Raw genomic sequence first — 20,025 nt, forward strand, 5'->3', positions numbered from 1 at the left:
TTAATTTTGGTTGGATTACGGCCTTAGACAGCAAGGACATTTAGCTTCCTGAAAGAAAAATGAGGACTTGAAGCAACTCTTATATCTTACTGTGGACCTGCTGTATCTCCAACTGTAGGAGTCAGATGACTGAAACTAGTGATAAATCCAGATGAAAAAGAATAAAGGTTTATAAATAAACAGCTGCATTGTCCCTTAATATATGCCATAGAGAAAGTTCAGATTGAGAAACTCTCTAGCAATAGTACTTCTTGGATCAGGATAATCAAAATGGAAAACGTAGTTAATAATTTGCAAGGCATAAACCTGTTCTCTAACTATTTAGATTGACTTAACAGGGGGGGAATTGGAAAGAACGAAAAGCTTGTTCACAAAAAAGGGGGGGAAGCCGTGTGAAAATAAGGATGGTTAACTCTTTTGTCTGTCTGTCGATTCTTCCCCTCATTGTCTTTGTTGGAAGAGCAACTGTTTGTGTAAGTATATCTATTTAAAGAACTTCTTTAATGTGGATTGATGAATTCATGTCAGAAGAATATCAGACTGCTCATAAAGCTGAGCTTTAGATCAGCAACCAAGGAAAATACATAGCAGAATTTTATGGATTTAACATTTATCAGAACATTATTGGGAAAATATGTTCCTAATCCAGTGGAAACATGGAAAAGGTTGGAAAAGGGACACAGCACTTGAAAAATGTAAAATTAGTAAACACATTTTCCAGCTTTGGCATTTTCTGTTCCTGCTTCTTCCATGATTCTTTTTCTTTCTTCCTCAAAACAAAATCTGTATCTGTGAATGCCACCTACAATAATTTATGCAAATTGTGGGTTGCTACTTGATTTACAAGGTGCGTCTTACAGAATTTTGTTCACTCCTGTCCAAAAAGTTGACCAACCACTGTCTGGAATTCAACATTCATGGAAATATAGGTTTTTCTTACTGAAAATCAATTAATGTTGCTAAAATGCAAAGTAATCACAGAGAAAGAGCACAGCAGAATATGCAGCGGGATAGTTTTTAATAAAACATGGTGTTTCATTGTAATTAATGTAATATGAACTTCTTGGAATAAATCCTGCCGGGAATGTGTTGTGATCACTTGATGGCAAATATGTTGTAAGCTGACTATATTCTTGGCCATAGAGGCCCTTTCCAAATAAGATGTGAGAAAACATCTGTTGCCAATGTAATTCAGATATTAAATGTTGTTGTGTGCTGGGGACCTTGTGATCTAGGAGTAGGTGTGTGACATGTTCTGGGTAGGGTTGCATTGAAAGTTCCGTCTAGAAAGCAGTAAACAAACAATGACTGTGTGGGCAGGTTGACTTAGGGGTGCATGTAAGAGAGGAGGGGAATGAGAGAGAAAATGAATGGATGAGAGGTGAATTGGGTCATTTTGTGTGTGTGTGTGTGTGTGTGTGTGTGTGTGTGTGTGTGTGTGTGTGTCAGCATGCAGAGGGTCACAAAGCCAGCTGGCTAGCCCCAGCTGAGTCATCTCCTTCCAGCTGTCCCACTGCAAAGACCCATCAGCCTCTGCTCAGATGTACATCAGATGTACGACCCGGGCTTCAAAGGCAGGGCACACTATCTCAGCAGAGCGAACTGCACACACAGAATAGGTGTGAGGCTTGTGGAAGCATACTACAACTATGGATTTATTAATCATAAATCAGGACGACAAAAAAATGTCTACTCTCTTTGTCTTCTGAGAGAGAGAGAGAGAGAGAGAGAGAGAGAGAGAGATAAAAGCAAAAGCTATACACACAACGGAAATTCCCAACATACTGTGCTGGAATGTAAACAGACATATGACACGCAACAGTTCCATGTCTGCTCCTTAAGGTGGAATGGAAATCTCAACAGTATGTGTTTGTGTCTGAAAGCATGGGAAAGAGAGGATAGGTGTTTGACTTTAAGGGTGGTGGTGGGATAGGGAGAGTGGGGGGAGGAGGGTGTTTGCATTTGATCCACCCAGTTTCAGTCCCACCCAACTACTCCTCCAAGAGAATGCAGTCACTGACTAAATAATATTGATGTTTCCATTGCTGAATTAAGGAAGTATATAGCCTGAATGTATTTATGACAGTACCAGCAGTTCATAACATTTAATACAAGAAAAGTCAAAGGCTGAAAGCTGGTGCAATGAGGTACAGCAGAGGAAAGGGAGGCAGGTTTTGCTCCTTTTCTTACATGCTTTCTTTTCTGTTAAGTATAGACATGCACACACACAAACTTGCTATGCGAACGTGACAGACACATGTTTAGCCTGCACACAATCGGCACTATGCATACTTATTAGGAACTAAGCCCTGAACTTAGAACTTACTTCTGAGTAGAACTGCTTGAGAGTTGGCTGCAAACATTTACAAAAGGAGTTTGCTCTTTAAAATGATCACCAGGCATCTGTTCTGTGCATGCGAGGAAATGTCTTCTGTTCTGCTGCATTGTAACCTATTAGTCTCTAGAGGGGGGAAGCAAGTTGCCAATTCAGCATTGTTCATTGATCAAGGAAACCCAATATGCTCTTTTTACAGGATGGGTCTGGGTCTGCCTGAAGCTACAGGATTGCAAAATGTCTTAGCTAGATGCATTAGCAAATGTTGCACTGATCTCTTATAGAGGGAAAAATTCTTTCTGACCCCTGAAGGCAATCAGCATATGCCCTGAAGCATGAGAGTTCCCTTACAGCTAAAGAGTCTTAATGGGCTTCCATAAGCTTTAAGTCGAGCTGCATAACCTGCATTCTCAGCACAGATAGCAAAAGGTTTGATGATGCAGAAATCTTGTGTCAGGCTCATCGGAAGGCCTGCCTCTTGAGCTGTAACCCAACAGGCTTTGCTGTCCCTGTCTAAATGAAATCTGCCCTGTCAAAGGGACCAAGTACGCAAGCTCAGCTGAAATGGTGCAAAAGGGTGTAAATTCTTGCCATAAAATGAAATTAAATGGTCTGACTTTGGGACAGGGTGAGAGAGAGAACCTTAAACCTGGAGGTGCTACTACTTACAGGATATTTTTTTAAAAAATAAATGTTTCGCTCTATTTTGAATTCTACAATATTTTAATGTCATTTCCTGATTCTTCAGCTTCTTTGTCACCCCCAAAGTAAGTTTCTAAGCCTTAAAATTGTTGAGCAAAGCAGGAAAAAGGTGTTTTGGTGCTCAAGGCTACACTGTAATGTTACTGCAGCATCTGCCTCATTCACATGAAGGGGACTGGTGGTGAAATTTTGTTGTATTTTGATTTTACCTAATTTGCAGTCCCTGAAACAAAACCTGAGGAAAAACCAACTACTTTGAAACTCTGTTTAGAATGTCATTGTATGGCTTTAAATAAACAACAACAACAAAAAACCAAGCATCACACTTTTCTGAATTTTGTAATGCAGTTCGTCAATGAAATAATGTGTTAAAAATTATGTATATTAGGCAGGCAGAAGTGGCTCATGGGGTGGGGTATAACTGCTATGCTAGCTTCCCAACACTGCTGCTTAAAGGGAGGGGAGGCAGCAGGGAGGCTAGCATGGTGCAAAGGCACCAGCAAGAACCCTGGAATGGCCCTGCCAATGTGTTTGCACCAAGGCAACTTCCTTGCTACCTCCCCGTAAGCAACAGCAACACACCTTCTGGGAAGCTGGTATAGCAGCTCTCCCCCCATCTGCTGAGCCACTTCTGTGGGTAGGAACTTGTATTTGAATGACAAAGCAAGTTTTATTTTAATGCCAACAGCCGGGGAGGGGGGGAGAGACCAACATGGCTATCCCTCTGGAAATACTACAGTTTTGCCATTCTCTCTTATTGTTCCCCAGTACTGTGGAATTGTTGTTTTCATTTAAGTAGTTTATAAATATGAAAAGGTTGGAAATATTTGTGGTGAAACTTACTTCCATTTTTCTTTTCCTTGGTTGCTATGAAAATACATTTTCTCTTTGCTTTGTATGGCAGACTTTTAAGCACTTTTCGGGTTTCATCTCTTATACAGTGGTACCTCGGGTTAAGAACTTAATTCTTTCTGGAGGTCCGTTCTTAACCTGAAACTGTTCTTAACTTGAGGTACCACTTTAGCTAATGGCGCCTGCCGCTGCACGATTTCTGTTCTCATCCCGAAACAAAGTTCTTAACCCGAGGTACTATTTCTGGGTTAGCGGGGTCTGTAACCTGAAGCGTCTGTAACCCGAGTACCACTGTAGTTCCAGACTGAAATGACCTATACTAGGGGAATTCTATTGCACATCTACAGGTGAATGTGTTACAGCACACAACTCTTAATTTTGCTGTTTTCATTCTATATTATGGCCTGATCCAGAACATGGAAAACTTGAGCATTTAACAGGACCCCAAAACAAGCAAAGAGACCAATTTTCTACCAGCGTAGCCATAATCTAACTGAGCATGCAGCACTCTAAAGCTGTTGCATCCACTGTACATTTAATGCACATTTAAAGCACACCTAGCCAAAGAATCCTGGGAACTGTAGTTTAAGTGTGCTGAGAACTTTACCCCATGATTTGTAAACTACAATTCCCAGGATTATTATTTTTTTTGGGGGGGAGGCAGGATTCTGCATGGTGTTTGTGCAGCCATAGAGGTCAGAGGCACCTTGAGTCTCTATGTCACACCCATTCCAGCTTGAGGGTGCCCATTAGCCACCTTGCACATTTTTAGAATTGAGGAGTAAGATAGAAATATACTGAATGAATGAATGAAATAGCACCAAATTCCAGGTGCTCAGAGTATTATTATTTTTCATTACCTGCGTCCTCCAGGCTCTTTTAAACAAAAATACACCAAACTCTCTAGGGTACAAATTATTCTCTGTAATCTTTGGCTTCTTTTACCTGAGCAGCACTGTACTTTGGAAAACGTCCCTCATGTTGTCAGGTGAAATTAAGATAATTCCAAGTTTTGACATTTTGAACTGCAACCATTTTTCAAATAAAATTCCAATATATTAATATAGGCTCAGGAATCTCACAATGATTCTAAAAACAGTTGTTCCTTGCATTTTTGAATTAAGTGTTTTTGTCATTGGTTTCCTGAAATAGTGCATTAAAATAAAGCTCCCGAAAGTCTCTCAAACTTCAGAATGAATGTTGTCTCAGCTGTTTACAGAATTAACATGTATATTATACAAGATTATACACAATTATGGTATTTAGCATGTTTGTCCCTTAATAAAAATGCAGTATCTAGCTATGCTGGATAGCAGAAACAATTGGTTTTGTGAAATACAGTATCAGTACCTATTTTTCATTTCCTTTCAAACTTTGAAAGACAAGCCCTCCCTCTTCTGGCTACGTAGAACATAACAAGCAAAAAAGAAATGGACAAGCAAATGAAAGATTGCAGGCTTTAAATGGTGGCATATGTACTAGCTTGTAGTTCAATAGTAAAATACTGGTTATATATATTCAGGAGCATGCTGAATTTATATACAAGAGTGCAAGTGGTGGGTGTCTTAACTTGCGCAGTTAAGCATTCTAGGTGGCTTTAACATGGACTCGGGTGGTGCTGTGGTCTAAACCACAGAGCCTATAGGGCTTGCTGATCAGAAGGTCGGTGGTTCGAATCCTCACGACTGAGTGAGCTCCTGTTGCTCTGGGCCAGCTCCTGCCAACCTAGCACTTCAAAAGCACATCAAAGTGCAAGTAGATAAATAGGTACCACTCTGGCAGGAAGGTAAACGGCATTTCCATGCACTACTCTGGTTCGCCAGAAGCGGCTTAGTCATGCTGGCCACATGACCCGGAAGCTCGGCCAATAATGTGAGATGAGCGCTGCAACCCCAGAGTCATCCGCGACTGGACCTAATGGTCAGGGGTCCCTTTACCTTTACCTTTACCTAAGAAAGAAAAAGATGGTAGAATCATGAAGCTGGACATGAGAACCTCAAAGGTAATCTATTCTGTCATTCTGCAACTGAAATATGCCTGTGTTATATGGTGATACCCAGTGGTCCATCCACTTGCACATTAAAAATCTGTTGGCGCAATGCGACTTCTGGCTTCCTTCTCACCCCAACCACTCCAGCCCTTTGTGCACCCCTGAAATCTGGTCTGGAGGGTCCCTCACAAGGAGCAGATTTGCAGGGCACACAGGCAGTTGCAGGGGATGGAGAGGAAAGAGAAGACCCTCTTCATGAGTGGGTGCCTGCTTGTGCAATGTTGGACATTAACCATCTATTTTAAGAATGCAAGGCATGCAGAAAAATGATGAGGTCAAGATTGTCCCTTCTGCCTTCAGGATAGTCCTGATTCTGCTTTTAAAGAAGAAGAACTGTTCCCCTCCTTAAGGTGTTTTCCTTAAAGTTGCATTTGTGTATGTATTTATTATACCCGGCTAAGCAGTTCTCCCCAGATCTAGTGCTGATACTTTCCCCTTGTTTGCGGATAGTGTCATTTTGGATACATAACAATCAGCACTCAAAGAATGAGTTCACTATTAGTATTCACTATTCATGGGAAGGACTATAAAGCATTTCAGAGAAGTGGAGTCCTAGAAATCTAAATCTGTCTCTCTTCTCCCCTCTGAAATGATATATCCATTGTCCAGTGATGATTCTCCACAAAACATAAAGTATTTGTTGGGTTTGTGAGCTGCTTTTAAAATTATTAAGAGAAAGCTGCATAGAGACAATTTTAAATATATAAATGTGCAACTTCGTCCTTGAAAACTGCACAATATTACCGTCTGCATTGTTCAAATGCATTTACTTTGAGTAAGAAAGGGTTTAGGATAATCCAATTTCTAAATGGAGCAGCTTTATTAAAAGGACTTCCCAGGCAGTGCCTAAAATCTGACTTAGTTGGCTTTATACATGTCCATTTTTCTTCTTCTCTTGCAGCTTTCTTATATCCTGTCATTTGACCAGCAAGCTGGTAAGCAATGCAACTTCTTCTTTTTTCCCTTGTAGCAAATACTTCAGAACATGTGCACCATCATATAGCTAAGGAGGCTATAACTTAACTGAGCAAGAAGCATAATTGAAAGTTTGATTTTAAGCAGCTTAGCAAATCCACTGATTCTGGTGGAATAAGACTTGAAACTTTTGCTGGCAGTGTGGAAAATTAACAGCACAATCCTATGCTTGTCCTTTTTCAACTGCTCTTTTAAGTGGAGTTTTTTTTTTATTCTAGGCTGTATTTGCTCTGGGCTGCATCCAGTGCAACGCAGTGCGATTTCCCCCCCTCTCCTTTCTCAGGTGCCCTCAGAATCTGCTCTGGAGGATCCTTCAGTCCTCTGGAACAGATTTTGGGGGTTGGGGCAGTAAGCTCTGTAGGGGAAAGGAGGAGGGGAAAGTTTGGTTTCACAGACAGAAATCTGCTGCACTAGCAGAACAGCAGCACTGAATATAACCTGTTGGGTTTGAAATTGTCTTTATAGGAAATTGTTTGAATTTGTTTTTTATATATCCAATTGTTTTACATATATTTCTATTACTGATGTTTCTATTGTTCAATTACATTGAGATGTTTCACAGGAAATGATTCCTAAATGGGAATAAGTAAAATGTCTACTCGGAAGTCAGTCCCATTGAGTTCAATACTGCATACTTCTGAGTAGACATACATAGGAGAATACTGAACATTATATTCTGGTGGTTGGTAAGTCTGACGCAAAAGCAGTAATGAATTAATAGCAGATAAAATGTGTATTACATGTTATGGAAAGTGATCTGCTTTACTTCCTGTATTAAAGTTTACAGAGTTTGGAATAAATTTATGTCAAAAACGATGTAATACTTCTCTGAGGTGCCCTTCACATACTATGAAAAATATGTTTATACAGAAAGCATCAATCTTTACATTATTTTGGAATGACACATTAAAATATAATGTTGGGCCATCATTTTCTATTTGTCATCTTGTACTTTTTGAAAACTATATTATATACAAAATGGTACAACTTTGTACAGCTGGAGACCTTTACTAACCTTAGAAATAAACAGTCCAACTTCTAGGGATGGGGAAGAAATTCCACTCAGTTACTATTTGAAGGCAAACCTAAGTAATTCAAAACAGTATAAAAACTGAAATCCTTCAAAATTCACACTCCGAATTTTGCAATGCAGTTGTGCAATCAAATAATGTGTGCAAAAATGCAAACAGTAGGTTAAAATAAGCATCAAAAAGCATATATTAGTGAAAATAATCTACACAAATGAATTGTATTGGGGTGACATTGCTTTGCAAAAATGGGTCTATCAGGATAAATTTGTGCTAAAAAGCTGGTGAATTTTCATGAGGACTTAGTAAATAAAGGAACTCCAAGGTGGCACAGTCTTCATTGGGACGGTTCAGAGATATAACAGCAGTTCTCTATGGTAGAGTGGTTCTTTTCTCTGGAACAGGGTCTCTATAAATGAATGAATCAGAGAGTATTGATCAGAAATTCACTAATTGATTCACAGCTCAAACAACATACAAAAATGCAGATGAAAGTATAAGCAGTTTAAAAGATCGTCCAAGTCCTCAAAGCTAATTTCAAGCTTTTAAAGTCAATCTCTGCCTATCAACTACAGTAACAGAGAGGAGGGTCTTTTTTGTACTACACAGAAGAAAGTTATGCTTTGAAAATACATGTAGGATGTCTCATTTAATTTTGTGTAATAGTCACATTTCAGTGACAAATGTCAAATCACTGCATCTTTAAGTGTGTTAAGATTTTTCTGCATTTACATAGAATGAAGGCTGTGATTCTGTAATATGTTCAAATAAGCCAATGTATCAGAATTTGAGCGTTAATTATGTGCTTAGATATATTTTTTTAAAAAATGTTGCTTTTACTTTACAAAACCAATGGCTTGTTATGAATAATTTAAATGAATGGAACAGACACACTTCTTAAATAAAAGATATTAGATCCACAAAGTTATTTAGTACTGAGGAACTAATGTATAGGAGTAATAAAAAATGTTTCATGGAATGTATTCCAATTTGCCTTCATGTGTGAAGGTCAATTTCACCTTTCAGTAAAAAGAGGATTTTTATTTTTCACAATAAAACCCTAGCTTGGCAACAGAATTTACGCCAAAGTGAAAAACCAAGGAACTGAGGTTACAATCCTGCACACACTGTGGAGTAAATCCATTTTTAAAAATTAGATTTACATTTGAATAGACATGGTCAGAATTGAAGTGAAACGCTATTAAGTAGTGTGCATATGATACTACACTGAGACATTCTTGAGGTCATTTGAAAGAGGTAAAATATAAGGAGATGTCCCTGTAAAGGGGAAGGAGAAGACAACTATGAAGAAGGAACAGTATTCCTATCATTAGGAGACAATACAGTGGGATGCCACTGTGTTGCTGCTGCTTACCTGAAGGTAGAGGGAGAGGGGGAGACAGAAACAGTTGAGCCAATCTGGTGGTCCTGCCATTATATTTGCAATATACTGAGCTCACTCCCCTCTCACTCCTCCTCCTCAACCTCCCAGGAAGTAGCAGTGGTGCAATAAACCAAAGGTCAGGTGAGTGTCAGCATTCCACCATGCTGTCTATTGATTCATATTTATTGCTACTGCCTGAGGTAAAACTACTAAACAGGACCCACCTTTGTATAGCTTAAAAATCAGGTTGCAATTTCCCCCAATCACTTTATGCTAAAAACATGAGGGAACGTCGTCATCTTGGGGAACTATATGATTCACACATTCAAGTTCTTCCTTGTCCAAAAGAATCCTTATTGAAACCTAATCCTTTCTGCAGTTTAACTCAGGGCTGGTTTACATTTTATGGCTGTCATGTGGAAGCTACTGTAGTCATTCTATAGTGGTACCTTGGTTGTCAAACATAATCCGCTCCAGAAGACCATTCGACTTCTGAAACATTTGACAACCAAAATGCAATGGGCAGTCAGCAAATTCAATTGAGAAAATTGAGAAACGAGCCTCGGAAGCCATTTGACCTCCGAGGCGTGTTCAAAAATGGAAACATTCGCTTCCGGGATTTCAGCGAAAACCAAAACGTTATACTTCTGAGACGCTGGAAAACCGAGGTACCACTGTATATGGTGCCTGATATCACAAAGCAAGGCAGTTTTGTTCAGAAGCTCATCAAATGGATATGGTAAGCAGTTTTTTCTTGCCATACCAATGAAAATGTTCCAAGAGGAAAGTTTAACTGCCATGGTGAAATCATCTACTCATTTGTGAGCACATTAGTGGATGCCACACAGAACCAGTGACTTTCATGAGATACTGCCATGTGTAAACAGTTGCCATAATAATGAACCTATATTTCACAATAAATTCATAGGTTCATCATGCTTATTAGAGATGTGCAACTGATACAGCTGGCTCCTGAATTGATTCCAGACAATTTGGACAAAAACTTTGCTTGTTAAATGCAAATGGACATTGTTTGCCCAGATATATACTCTTCCCTTATCTTAATACCCATTTGTACCTTTGATAGTAAAGTGGTAAATTAGGCAAGTATAGTGTTTTTAATCTTATAAAGTTATACCCATTATTAACACCTTAAATGAATTTCTAGCTTTAAAGATAGTATTTTTATTTTCTACCTGACTGTGGAAGTCTGGTGAGATTGGCTGCTCCTAAATTGGCATTTTATATTAGTTCAGGCTCCTTGAAGTGACTTGGGTTAGAAGCTAATCCTTACATTTCCTAGGAACAATGTGAAAAAGGAATCTTCTTCCCCAAGAAAATGTTGTATTTCACCCCATCTCTGGAGAACTGTTGTTCTGTCATGTGTATATCTGAATCCTATCAATTTTTATGTTTTAGAATCAGCTCAGCATAGTGCCATCGGTGTAGAGCTAGACATAGAAACAGAAGTATTTTAAAACTTTTTTGTGTTTTTTTTATGAGGTCTGCTTTATTTCAGCTTTTCCTATCTCTCTAAAGATTAGCAATTAAAATACACAAGAGGGACTTGTTGAAAATATTAACATATCAAAGTGCTCCCATTCAGGGTGCCAGCCACGCTCGTTTGCAGGATACTCAATTTCATTTTCTGTCCTCCATTTTCTCCACCCACCCCACCAGTCAGCCAGCATTCTGTATCCACTCAACATGCTCATTCTTCACTGGGCTGCTTTGGGAATCTATCCTTTTAAATGCTTTTTGTACTTCTGCTACCTTTAGTGTTCTCCCAAGCCTGTGGGTGCCTCTCTCTTTTGTACGTCTATTGCTGTTTTGGCTATGTAGGGATCCACACTTAGAGAACATGTTTCCTATTAGCATATAGGATCCCTGGACTCGTATACCATAGACTGCAAGTTCAAACTCACCCAGTGGACCGAAATGTTTTGAAACATTGCTGACTGTAAGAGGATTAGGTATAGGACCACCTGCTTCCAAGAAAATTGCTGGGTGGGGAGGAGGCAAGATTATATTATATTATTCTCTGTACATTTTTACCATATAAAGATAGAGAAGAGCACTGGAAGCTAACAAATGTCTGAGATATGCCTCAGGTGTAACCTCAGTCCAAGCGCATGACTCTGTAAAAAGTGGGAACCTCCAGTCCCATCAGGTGAAGTGTTGAGTGGCTGTTCTGTAACCTAAAATAGATTATCAGGCCACATCCAGGCTAGCAAACAAATGGTATGGCCACTTGACTACTTTCACTTCAAAATTCACAGTTAAACAGAAGAAGAAAAGTGTAGGGCTTGGAGCAGAAAGCCTGGAGCCCTACTTATGTAGTTTTTTAATCTATGAAATAATGTAAGAGGGTGTATCAAAAATGAATGAATCAAAAATGACTTTCATTAAAATTTACCTGCTCAAAGAGAAGATTTGTTTTGATAATTATCAACCCTGAAGAAGGAGTTTTATTCAAAACTCATTGGGAGTCTCAAATATTGACTCAGTGACCTTTCTGTCACTGTTGAAGATTAAAGTCCATATCTGGGAGCCAGCTACTACCAATGTTCGAATGGGCTTCACTTGTCCCTTTAAAAAAAATACACCTCACACCTATATTGGCAAGTTACATATACTGTATTATCTTATAAGTACATGCTATTCATTTCTAATGTCTGTTCGTGATATCTATTCATGGGCTTCCTATTGGAATGATTAATGACTCCCCTATGTGCGTAATCATAGATTTAGAACTACATTAAGCAGACACAGCAGATTGTTCTTGTCAAAATTAGCTGACTGAAATGGTCTGAACCCAGATATAAACTTCTCTCTGCTTCTGCCAGCTTTGTGGGTTGAATTTTCATTAGCAATTACTGAACAAAATGATCCAAATAGAAATGTTCACAGAAAGAGGAACAAAGAAAGACCAACAACTGTGTGAAACATACTGAAATAGAAGTTCTGAATGGCTGCTGCTATCATGCAGCTGGCTCAAATGATGTCACCCAACATTTCATCAGGAACTAAGAAACGCAAGTTAGACAAAAAATAATAATAATCAAGGAGAAGTCCTCAAGGGGGGAGAAACTATCAAGATGGCCTCAAAGGATCCAAAAATGGATCCTTTGTTCAGAAAAGGGGAAAAGTCCTGTTTGTTTCATCTGTACCGTAGAATGTCTGGATGACATGCAGAAGTTAAAAGTACATGTGGAGCCAAAGGCACCTTCACTTAGATGAAGTTTAATAAATAAACAGAGGAAAATCTAACTTCTTGAAAATCCTCCCACGCGATGTCAGCTTGAAGTCTCCCTTTGGTTTCCTCTGCTTTTCTATTGTATCACATTAAAGTTTATTTGCTCAGTGAAGACAATGGCCTTATCTTGGAATGAGATCCTTATTCCTCCGCCCGGCGTGCACTCCTGCAGCACTTTCATATTGCAAAGACTCAACTCTTGTGAAATAATGAGCGAAGAAAAGAAGTCTTGACTTGACATACTGATAAATGAGGTGAAACTTTTTTTTTCTTTTTTTTTGCCGTCAAGATACCAGGGTTGGCACATAGAAAAAAAGAAAGTACTATTTTAATATGAAATATAAAGCATCCATTGTACAAAAAGTATTTTTTTTTCATCAGAAGCAAAGGAAGAATAAAGATAAAGGCTGCAACAGAATGAATGAGTTGAGAAAACTAAGATAATACCGTTGATAATCAGTTCAAGGCAAAGCGCTATCCACCAGGCCATCGGCCCAGCCCTAGGGGAGAGCTTTTAAAAGTGTCCCTGTATGCTTTTTCGCTCTCCTCATTACCATACCTGCTCTTTGAAACTCACCAGTGGTTCCAACAAACTGCAGTGACACCTGCCGGAAAGAGCGGATGACCCGTCTTAATCAACTACTTCTGTGAAAAGTCTATGGAAAGAACTGCCGTCCCATCTTCACTTTGCTGTTCTGAAAGCTATTTGTCAATGGGTATCCTGAGAGCCATGGCTATGAACAAAGATCTGTTTCTATGCATTGGAAATGTGGCACCATGATCAAAGCTAAGGAGAATCTCCCACTTGTTCCCTTTGTTCGTGAATATGTCCCTTCTCTTATGCGGCTACGAAGACTGGGATAATTATCTGTACTTTATCGTACTACTTGTATTCTAGTAGTGTGATTTCGGCAGTCCCTGAGTGGGATTGGGACCCTAAAGCAGTCTATATACTTTCTCCTGGCCCAAAGACCATTAGCAAAGTTGCAGTGACCTTGCAGGAGTGTGCGAGTAGTCTCAGCTTATGAGGGGGATAAAAATAAGCTGGCTGGACAATGCAGGTAAAGAAAATAAATGAGCATTAAAAGTTGCAATGTAAGTGCTAAAACCAATAGAAGCTTTGTCATAGACTGGGATGGAATATGAACTGCATCCTGTGATGGAACTGTGTTCTTCAGCCATGTGCTAGGCAGACTAAAAAATATACAGATATAAATATTTAGGATAAGATTGCTGTTTAAATGGAGGTTTCAAAATGTCACATTCTTTGTTGAAATGCCATTTTAAATAAAAATTGTAAATATATATTTTATGTGTGAGGTAAAGTACCATTGTTTTGAGCAGATCAGGTTGGTAAATGCCCATGGCTTCAGTCATCACAAGTGTGTTTGCAACTGCATGCACATTCACATGACCATAAGACTAAAGCCCACTTCCAAAGATACAATTGAAATTGCCACATTAATTCTGTATGATGAGTATTTTCTTTTTATAAGCCCTCAAAACTGCTATCTATTTATAACACATTCATGTGAGCTCTAGTTATTAGGAATTCACCAGAAAGGATAAATATACTAGCTTTCATCAAATAATAAAGACAAATATTCAAAGAAAGGATGTGCCATAGAAAACTGACAGGGTAAGAATGAGCTTATGTGACTTCATCATGTTCAGTATTGTGAGAATTGAACTGGAGTTCCATTGTTCCCTATGGGATGCAATTAGATACATTGTCTCAGTGGCAAAATAATTAGTCTGGATAATGACCTCTAGTGTGGAAGATTTAAGGTCTGAACCCTGCTCAGCCATAAAACACATTTTGTAGCCTAGGACATATCATTTTCTCTGAATCTCATCTTCTGTTGTAAAGGTAAAATAAATTAAGGATGTATTGATGACCTGGCCTGAGCCTACAGCGATGATGGGAAGAAAAATTTAAAATCACCTGGACTTTATGTATTGCATTTTTTTTTTATTACATGTATATTCTGTCTTTCCTCCAAGGAGCTCTAAGCAGTGCCAATACCCCAATGTTATCTCCAGATCAACCAACCTTTGGGGTAAATTAAGCTTAGAGATAGCAACTGGCCCAAGCTCATTCAAATGTAGTAGGACCTCTTATAGAAAAAGTGCTTCCAGTTACTTCCGAGGTCTGCTACATAAGTATTTTCTGAAATACTTCTCGAAATGCTATTTCATAATTCACGTAGTAGTATGGTCTATAGGTGCAGCTGACAGCTATTACTATGAATACATCGATGAAGATGCACAGCCAATACAGGATAATACCAGATATGACCTCCCTGCTATACATCCTGACTGGTTTCATGAATACGTCAGTTATGAAGGTATTTTACTGGGTCACACTTTGTGATGGGGAAGTGTGGGGTTGGGGAGAATTGAAAACTATTTCCAGGGTAACAGGAATTGCTATACTGGTTGTTATTAATGGATTGTCTATTATTGTAATACTGTAGTAAAGGATCTAAACTTCATCTACTGACAGAACAAATTCAGACTCTGCAATTCACTTTGGATTCTAGCAACTTTTAAATAGCTTCATTCTTTTCAACTTAAGTTCCATCTATACTCTATACTTGTAACACAGAGAGATGTGAGATATAGTTATTTCTGTGTTGACCCAGCAGCTTTTATTATGAATATGAGCTCATCTGTGTCCTTTTATAATTAGCATGGGGTGCTACACCATGGTTTATGTCATATGTAGAAAATCTGAATGGAGGAAACCCTTATATTTTCCACAAAATGTCCGATACTTTTCTGAGATTGTATAGAGCTCTATCTAGAGATGGCAGCTGTGGATGAACGCAGAGATGGCTAGTGATCTACTATGTGTTCTATGCTTGTTCCACTATTTGACTGTGCATACTAGTTGACACCTGCACAGATGTTCTCTGTGTAAACCAACCATTTTGGCAAATATTATTGGCTTGAATTGACTGTTAAAATAATAAACTGGGTAATCCAATCCATGACTGCTTTTAGAAAACCTTAGTTGCACACATGCAGCAAGCTAATTGTAAAATAAGCTTCAGCTTTCCACTCCCTGTCTAGAAAACCCATGCCTGGAGATGCCATGCCAGAATAATGGTGTATGTGAAAGGAAAAGAAACAGGTATACATGTCGCTGCCCCGAGCCATATGAAGGGTCTAAGTGTGAGAATGGTAAGCAGAATTTTCAGTGTTAGATAAAGCTGAGTGGGACATTGTCTTTCAAGGAACTTGATAGCTACTTTATTTGAATTGTTACGGTCACAAGTGCATACTTACTGTATTTATGTTTTGGACAGAAAATGTTTTATTGGCATTCCAGCTTAATAAGATAGTATGGTTTTACTGCAAATTTAGGAGACTTGCCAGGAGCTTCAAGCTTAGATCTATAGGGTTTGTGGTTTTTTTTAATTCTATTGTGTTTGTCACATTCCCCTCACCACAAAAAAAGAAAAATCACAAAAAAAGAAATCCCCAGGGCTGATCTCCAGCATATATAAAAAGTCACCTATATATATTTGTTGAATATATTTATTTGGTTGTGGGGGATTGCTATCTTCAATGAACTTCATAATAATGTACTCAGATGTGGTAGACTTTATACTCCTTACTTTATTCAGCTGAATGCTTCAAGTTCTTGCCATGCAAAATCAGGTCCACAGAAGGATCAAGGCTGGAAAGGAAATGGAAGGGATCCAAACCACAAAGAGCAAAGGCATAGTCCTAGAATAATCTTCATCGACCTCGTACCCTCCAGGTTTTTCATAAGTCCCAGGCACCAGGCTGGTGAAAGCTGCCCTAGAAAACAAATGATAAAGCCTGGCCTTTTTGGGGTGGCAGCAGAGGGGTGGTATTTATGGTTTCACAGAGATAGGAGCAAGGACCATGGAAACGTTTATTGGGAAGGCTTCCGAGTAAAGACACATAGAGTTTGACAATGAATGAACTATAGAGAGATAACCTTAACACACTTGTCCCTTTTATCTATATCATGCAACATAGTGAAAAACACATGTGAAAGGATCAACTGCAATAGAGGAGATTGCCTTATAAGCTTAAGAGCTCCTTATTATAGATGCCATTGCAAACACCCCTACAAAGCACCATTCTGTGACAAAGGTGAGTACCAAACTTGAGGGATATGGTTACTATCAGACATTTGTCTTACTGCTGCCCTATATGCCTAAGAATGAATCATCACCTTTGCTCTCCAAATTTGCTCTCCAAATTGTGGCAGTTGCTGCCTATCCTGTTAGTATTTCTAAAATTCAGACAGAAGTGCTTCCTCCTTTTTACAAGGGGCTCAAGATGGCTAGGGTGAAGCTACCTCACTGTGTAGGGATGATTGTAGGGAGAGTGATAGCACCACCTGGTGAGCTTTGATGAGGAATTTGACGGTGGGCGTGCCACGGTGGGCGTGCCACTATGCTTTGCTCTGCTTTCCTTTTCTGCCTATAAAGGTGTTTCTTCCTTGTTAGCGCTTTGTTCATGCAAGCTATGAATCTTAAATGCTCTGTTTTGTTTTGTTTTCTGGAAACTAGCAGCACAGTCATCTTGCCGACCAAATCCTTGCAAAAATGGGGGCATCTGTCAACGGCATCGGATAAGGTCCAAGTTCAGCTGCAAGTGTCCTGAGCCATTCAAAGGAAGGCTTTGCGAAATAGGTGAGGGATCCAGTTCTGGCCTTTTGGCTATTTTCCTACGAATTTACCAAGAACAGGGATTTGTGAATGCCTCTAAGCACATATGACCGTGCTGCAGAATTTGGCACATGGAAGTGGTTTTGTCCTCATCCTTGTTGCCATTGGCATGCAGGAAGTAGATTCAAGATGCCCAGATTTGCACTTTTAAGAAAGCCGAAGGTCAAAACAACAAACTGAGCTATAAATGAAGGAGGAAATGGGGAAGGGGGTCTGCTTAAACATTGTTAGGGTGGGTCTGCTTAGATTAAATGAGAATCACTGTGAGATAGTAGGTCAGATCCACAGCATACATTTAAAGCACATTTATACCAGCTTTATCTGTTGATGGACGGCCGCCCTGACTCGGCCCCAGACACACTAACCAGATGCTTGGAAGCTGTGGCTGGATGGCTGCGTGGGAGCCGGTTAAAGTTAAATCCTTCAAAGACAGAGGTCCTCTGGCTGCGCAGGGATGACATGGGGTTGGGGGGCCAACTCCCATCTCTTGTGGGGGCTCAATTAGTGCCAGTGCCTTCCGTCAAGAGTTTGGGTACAACCTTCAATGCCTCCCTTTCTATGGAGGCACAGGTTGCAGTCACAGCAAAGGTGGCATTTTTCCATCTCCACCGTATTAAACAGTTGGTTCCTTACCTTTCTTGCCCTGATCTGGCCACAGTGATCCATGTGACAGTCACCTCCAGGCTTGATTATTGTCACTCACTCTACACGGAGCTGCCCTTGAAGCTGACCCAGAAACTCCAGGGGGGCAGAATGCCGCGGCGAGGCTCCTTACAGGGTCCTTGCCGCAGGATCACATTCATCCAGTGCTTTACCAGCTGCCCTGGCTCCCGGTGGAGTACAGGGTCAGGTTTAAGGTGCTGGTTTTGACTTTTAAAGCCCTATGGGGCCTAGGACCCTCGTACCTACTGGACCGCCTCTACTTGTATGCCCTGCGGAGGACCTTAAGGTCCATAAATAACAACACTTTGGAGGTTCCGAGCCTCAAGGAGGTTAGATTCTTCTCAACTAGGGCCAGGGCCTTTTCAGCACTGGCCCCGAGTTGGTGGAACGCTCTGTCACAAGAGACCAGGGCCCTGCGGGATTTGACATCTTTCCGCAGGGCCTGCAAGATGGAGCTGTTCCGCCTGGCCTTTGGCTTGGACTCACTCTCACCCCTTATATGGGATCTGGTATATAAATTTTCCCTTGGCTTTTTTGCTGGCCCATGTAGGACCAGCATGGATAGGTGGCTCGGGTGAATATCTGATGTTTCCTCCCTTTATGGTCTTGATTTATGTGCTGCTACTAAACTGAGGCTGTATTTTAAGCCATATTTTAATAAACTGTTTTGTTTTTTTTCTATTACGTTTTATTGTAATTTATATTCAGTGTTAGCCGCCCTGAGGGTGGGGTATAAATAAAAATGTATTATTATTATTATTTATTACTTAACTGTCATGGCTTCAACCAAAGAATTGTGGGAACTGCAACTATGGTATACAGCACCTTAACAAATGACAGGTCCCAGGTGACTTTTCAAGTAGTATAAGAGTGCTTTAAATGAATGGTGTAGGGGTAGGTGGGTGAGAGAGCACATTTCTTAAGAAGGCAATCCTTTTGTAGGACCTGATGACTGTTTTGAAGAAAATGGCATTTCATACAGAGGAAATGTCAGTCAAACAATTCTCCATAAGACCTGTCTTCACTGGAATTCTCACCGTCTCCTGGAGTGGAATTATAATGCATTTATTGAAGATGCTGCTTCTTATGGCCTTGGTGACCATAACTTCTGCAGGTAATCTACTGCAAATTCATCAAGGAAGGCCTTCTTTCTCCCACTTCCACGAATGTCAATGCCATGCATACAAATACGTCTGCTCCTCCCACTCCAAAAATGCAGTATCTGCATGAGCTATATCAGTGTAATTCAATTACATCCCTTTTCTGTGATCTTCATTGCAAATAATTACTGATTCTTCTTGGCTACCAACACACCAAGGATATTACCCCAACACTGGGATGGTTGACTTTATGACTTCACCTTGGAAATAATGACCACTGTCATAGGAACTAACTCCTAGGAGCTGAAGGGACCCCACCCCAATAAAATATTTCAGGGGGCTGCCCCCCTCAAAGCTGATGGTCATTGTCATTCAGATAGTGTGTGTGGACCATAACATGTGATCAATTATGTGGGGTGGGGCTTACCTGCCCCCCCAATATTTTATTCAAGTTGGCACCCCTGACCACTGTTGTTTATGTCTCTGATAGATGGAGATATACACATTAAAAAGGTAAAGGTACCCCTGACCATTAGGTCCAGTTGCAGACGACTCTGGGGTTGCGGCGCTCATCTCGCTCTATAGGCCAAGGGAGCCGGCATTTGTCTGCAGACAGCTTCCGGGTCATGTGGCCAGCATGACTAAGCCGCTTCTGGCAAAACCAGAGCAGCGCATGGAAACGCTGTTTACCTTCCTGCCAGAGCGGTACCTATTTATCTACTTGCACTCCGTGCTTTTGAACTGCTGAGTGGGCAGGAGCTGGGACCGAGCAAGGGGAGCTCACCCCGTTGCAGGGATTCGAACCGCCGCCCTAGGCTCTGTGGTTTAGACCACAGCGCCACCTGCGTCCCTCGATATACACATTACCGGGTAGTTATTAATGCTGATAGGTTGCTGGCAAAGATGTATGTTATGCATTTATGCAACTCAATAAGTGATGCCAGTGTTTGTTGGTTGTACAAAAACTT

The 20,025-nt window shown here is 40.2% G+C and overlaps 1 protein-coding gene across 3 annotated transcripts in view; it reads left to right on the forward strand.

Moving 5' to 3' along the window:
* Positions 1 to 322: 322 nt before the first annotated feature.
* The window catches only part of HABP2 (hyaluronan binding protein 2), a 32,695-nt gene continuing 12,992 nt past the window's right edge, over positions 323 to 20,025 (forward strand). For 2 of the 3 annotated variants that reach the window (XM_077930239.1, XM_077930240.1), the window contains exons 1-7: positions 323 to 473; positions 6,841 to 6,874; positions 14,796 to 14,930; positions 15,658 to 15,768; positions 16,597 to 16,713; positions 17,139 to 17,258; positions 18,900 to 19,071. In XM_077930239.1, coding sequence (XP_077786365.1) covers positions 405 to 473; positions 6,841 to 6,874; positions 14,796 to 14,930; positions 15,658 to 15,768; positions 16,597 to 16,713; positions 17,139 to 17,258; positions 18,900 to 19,071 — 758 coding nt within the window. In that variant the 5' untranslated portion in view covers positions 323 to 404. The remainder of the gene's footprint in view (positions 474 to 6,840; positions 6,875 to 14,795; positions 14,931 to 15,657; positions 15,769 to 16,596; positions 16,714 to 17,138; positions 17,259 to 18,899; positions 19,072 to 20,025) is intronic. The other variant, XM_077930241.1, reaches the window with a different exon arrangement.

The sequence above is a fragment of the Podarcis muralis genome, chromosome 6 (assembly GCF_964188315.1).
Source record: "Podarcis muralis chromosome 6, rPodMur119.hap1.1, whole genome shotgun sequence".
Lineage (NCBI taxonomy): Eukaryota > Metazoa > Chordata > Lepidosauria > Squamata > Lacertidae > Podarcis > Podarcis muralis.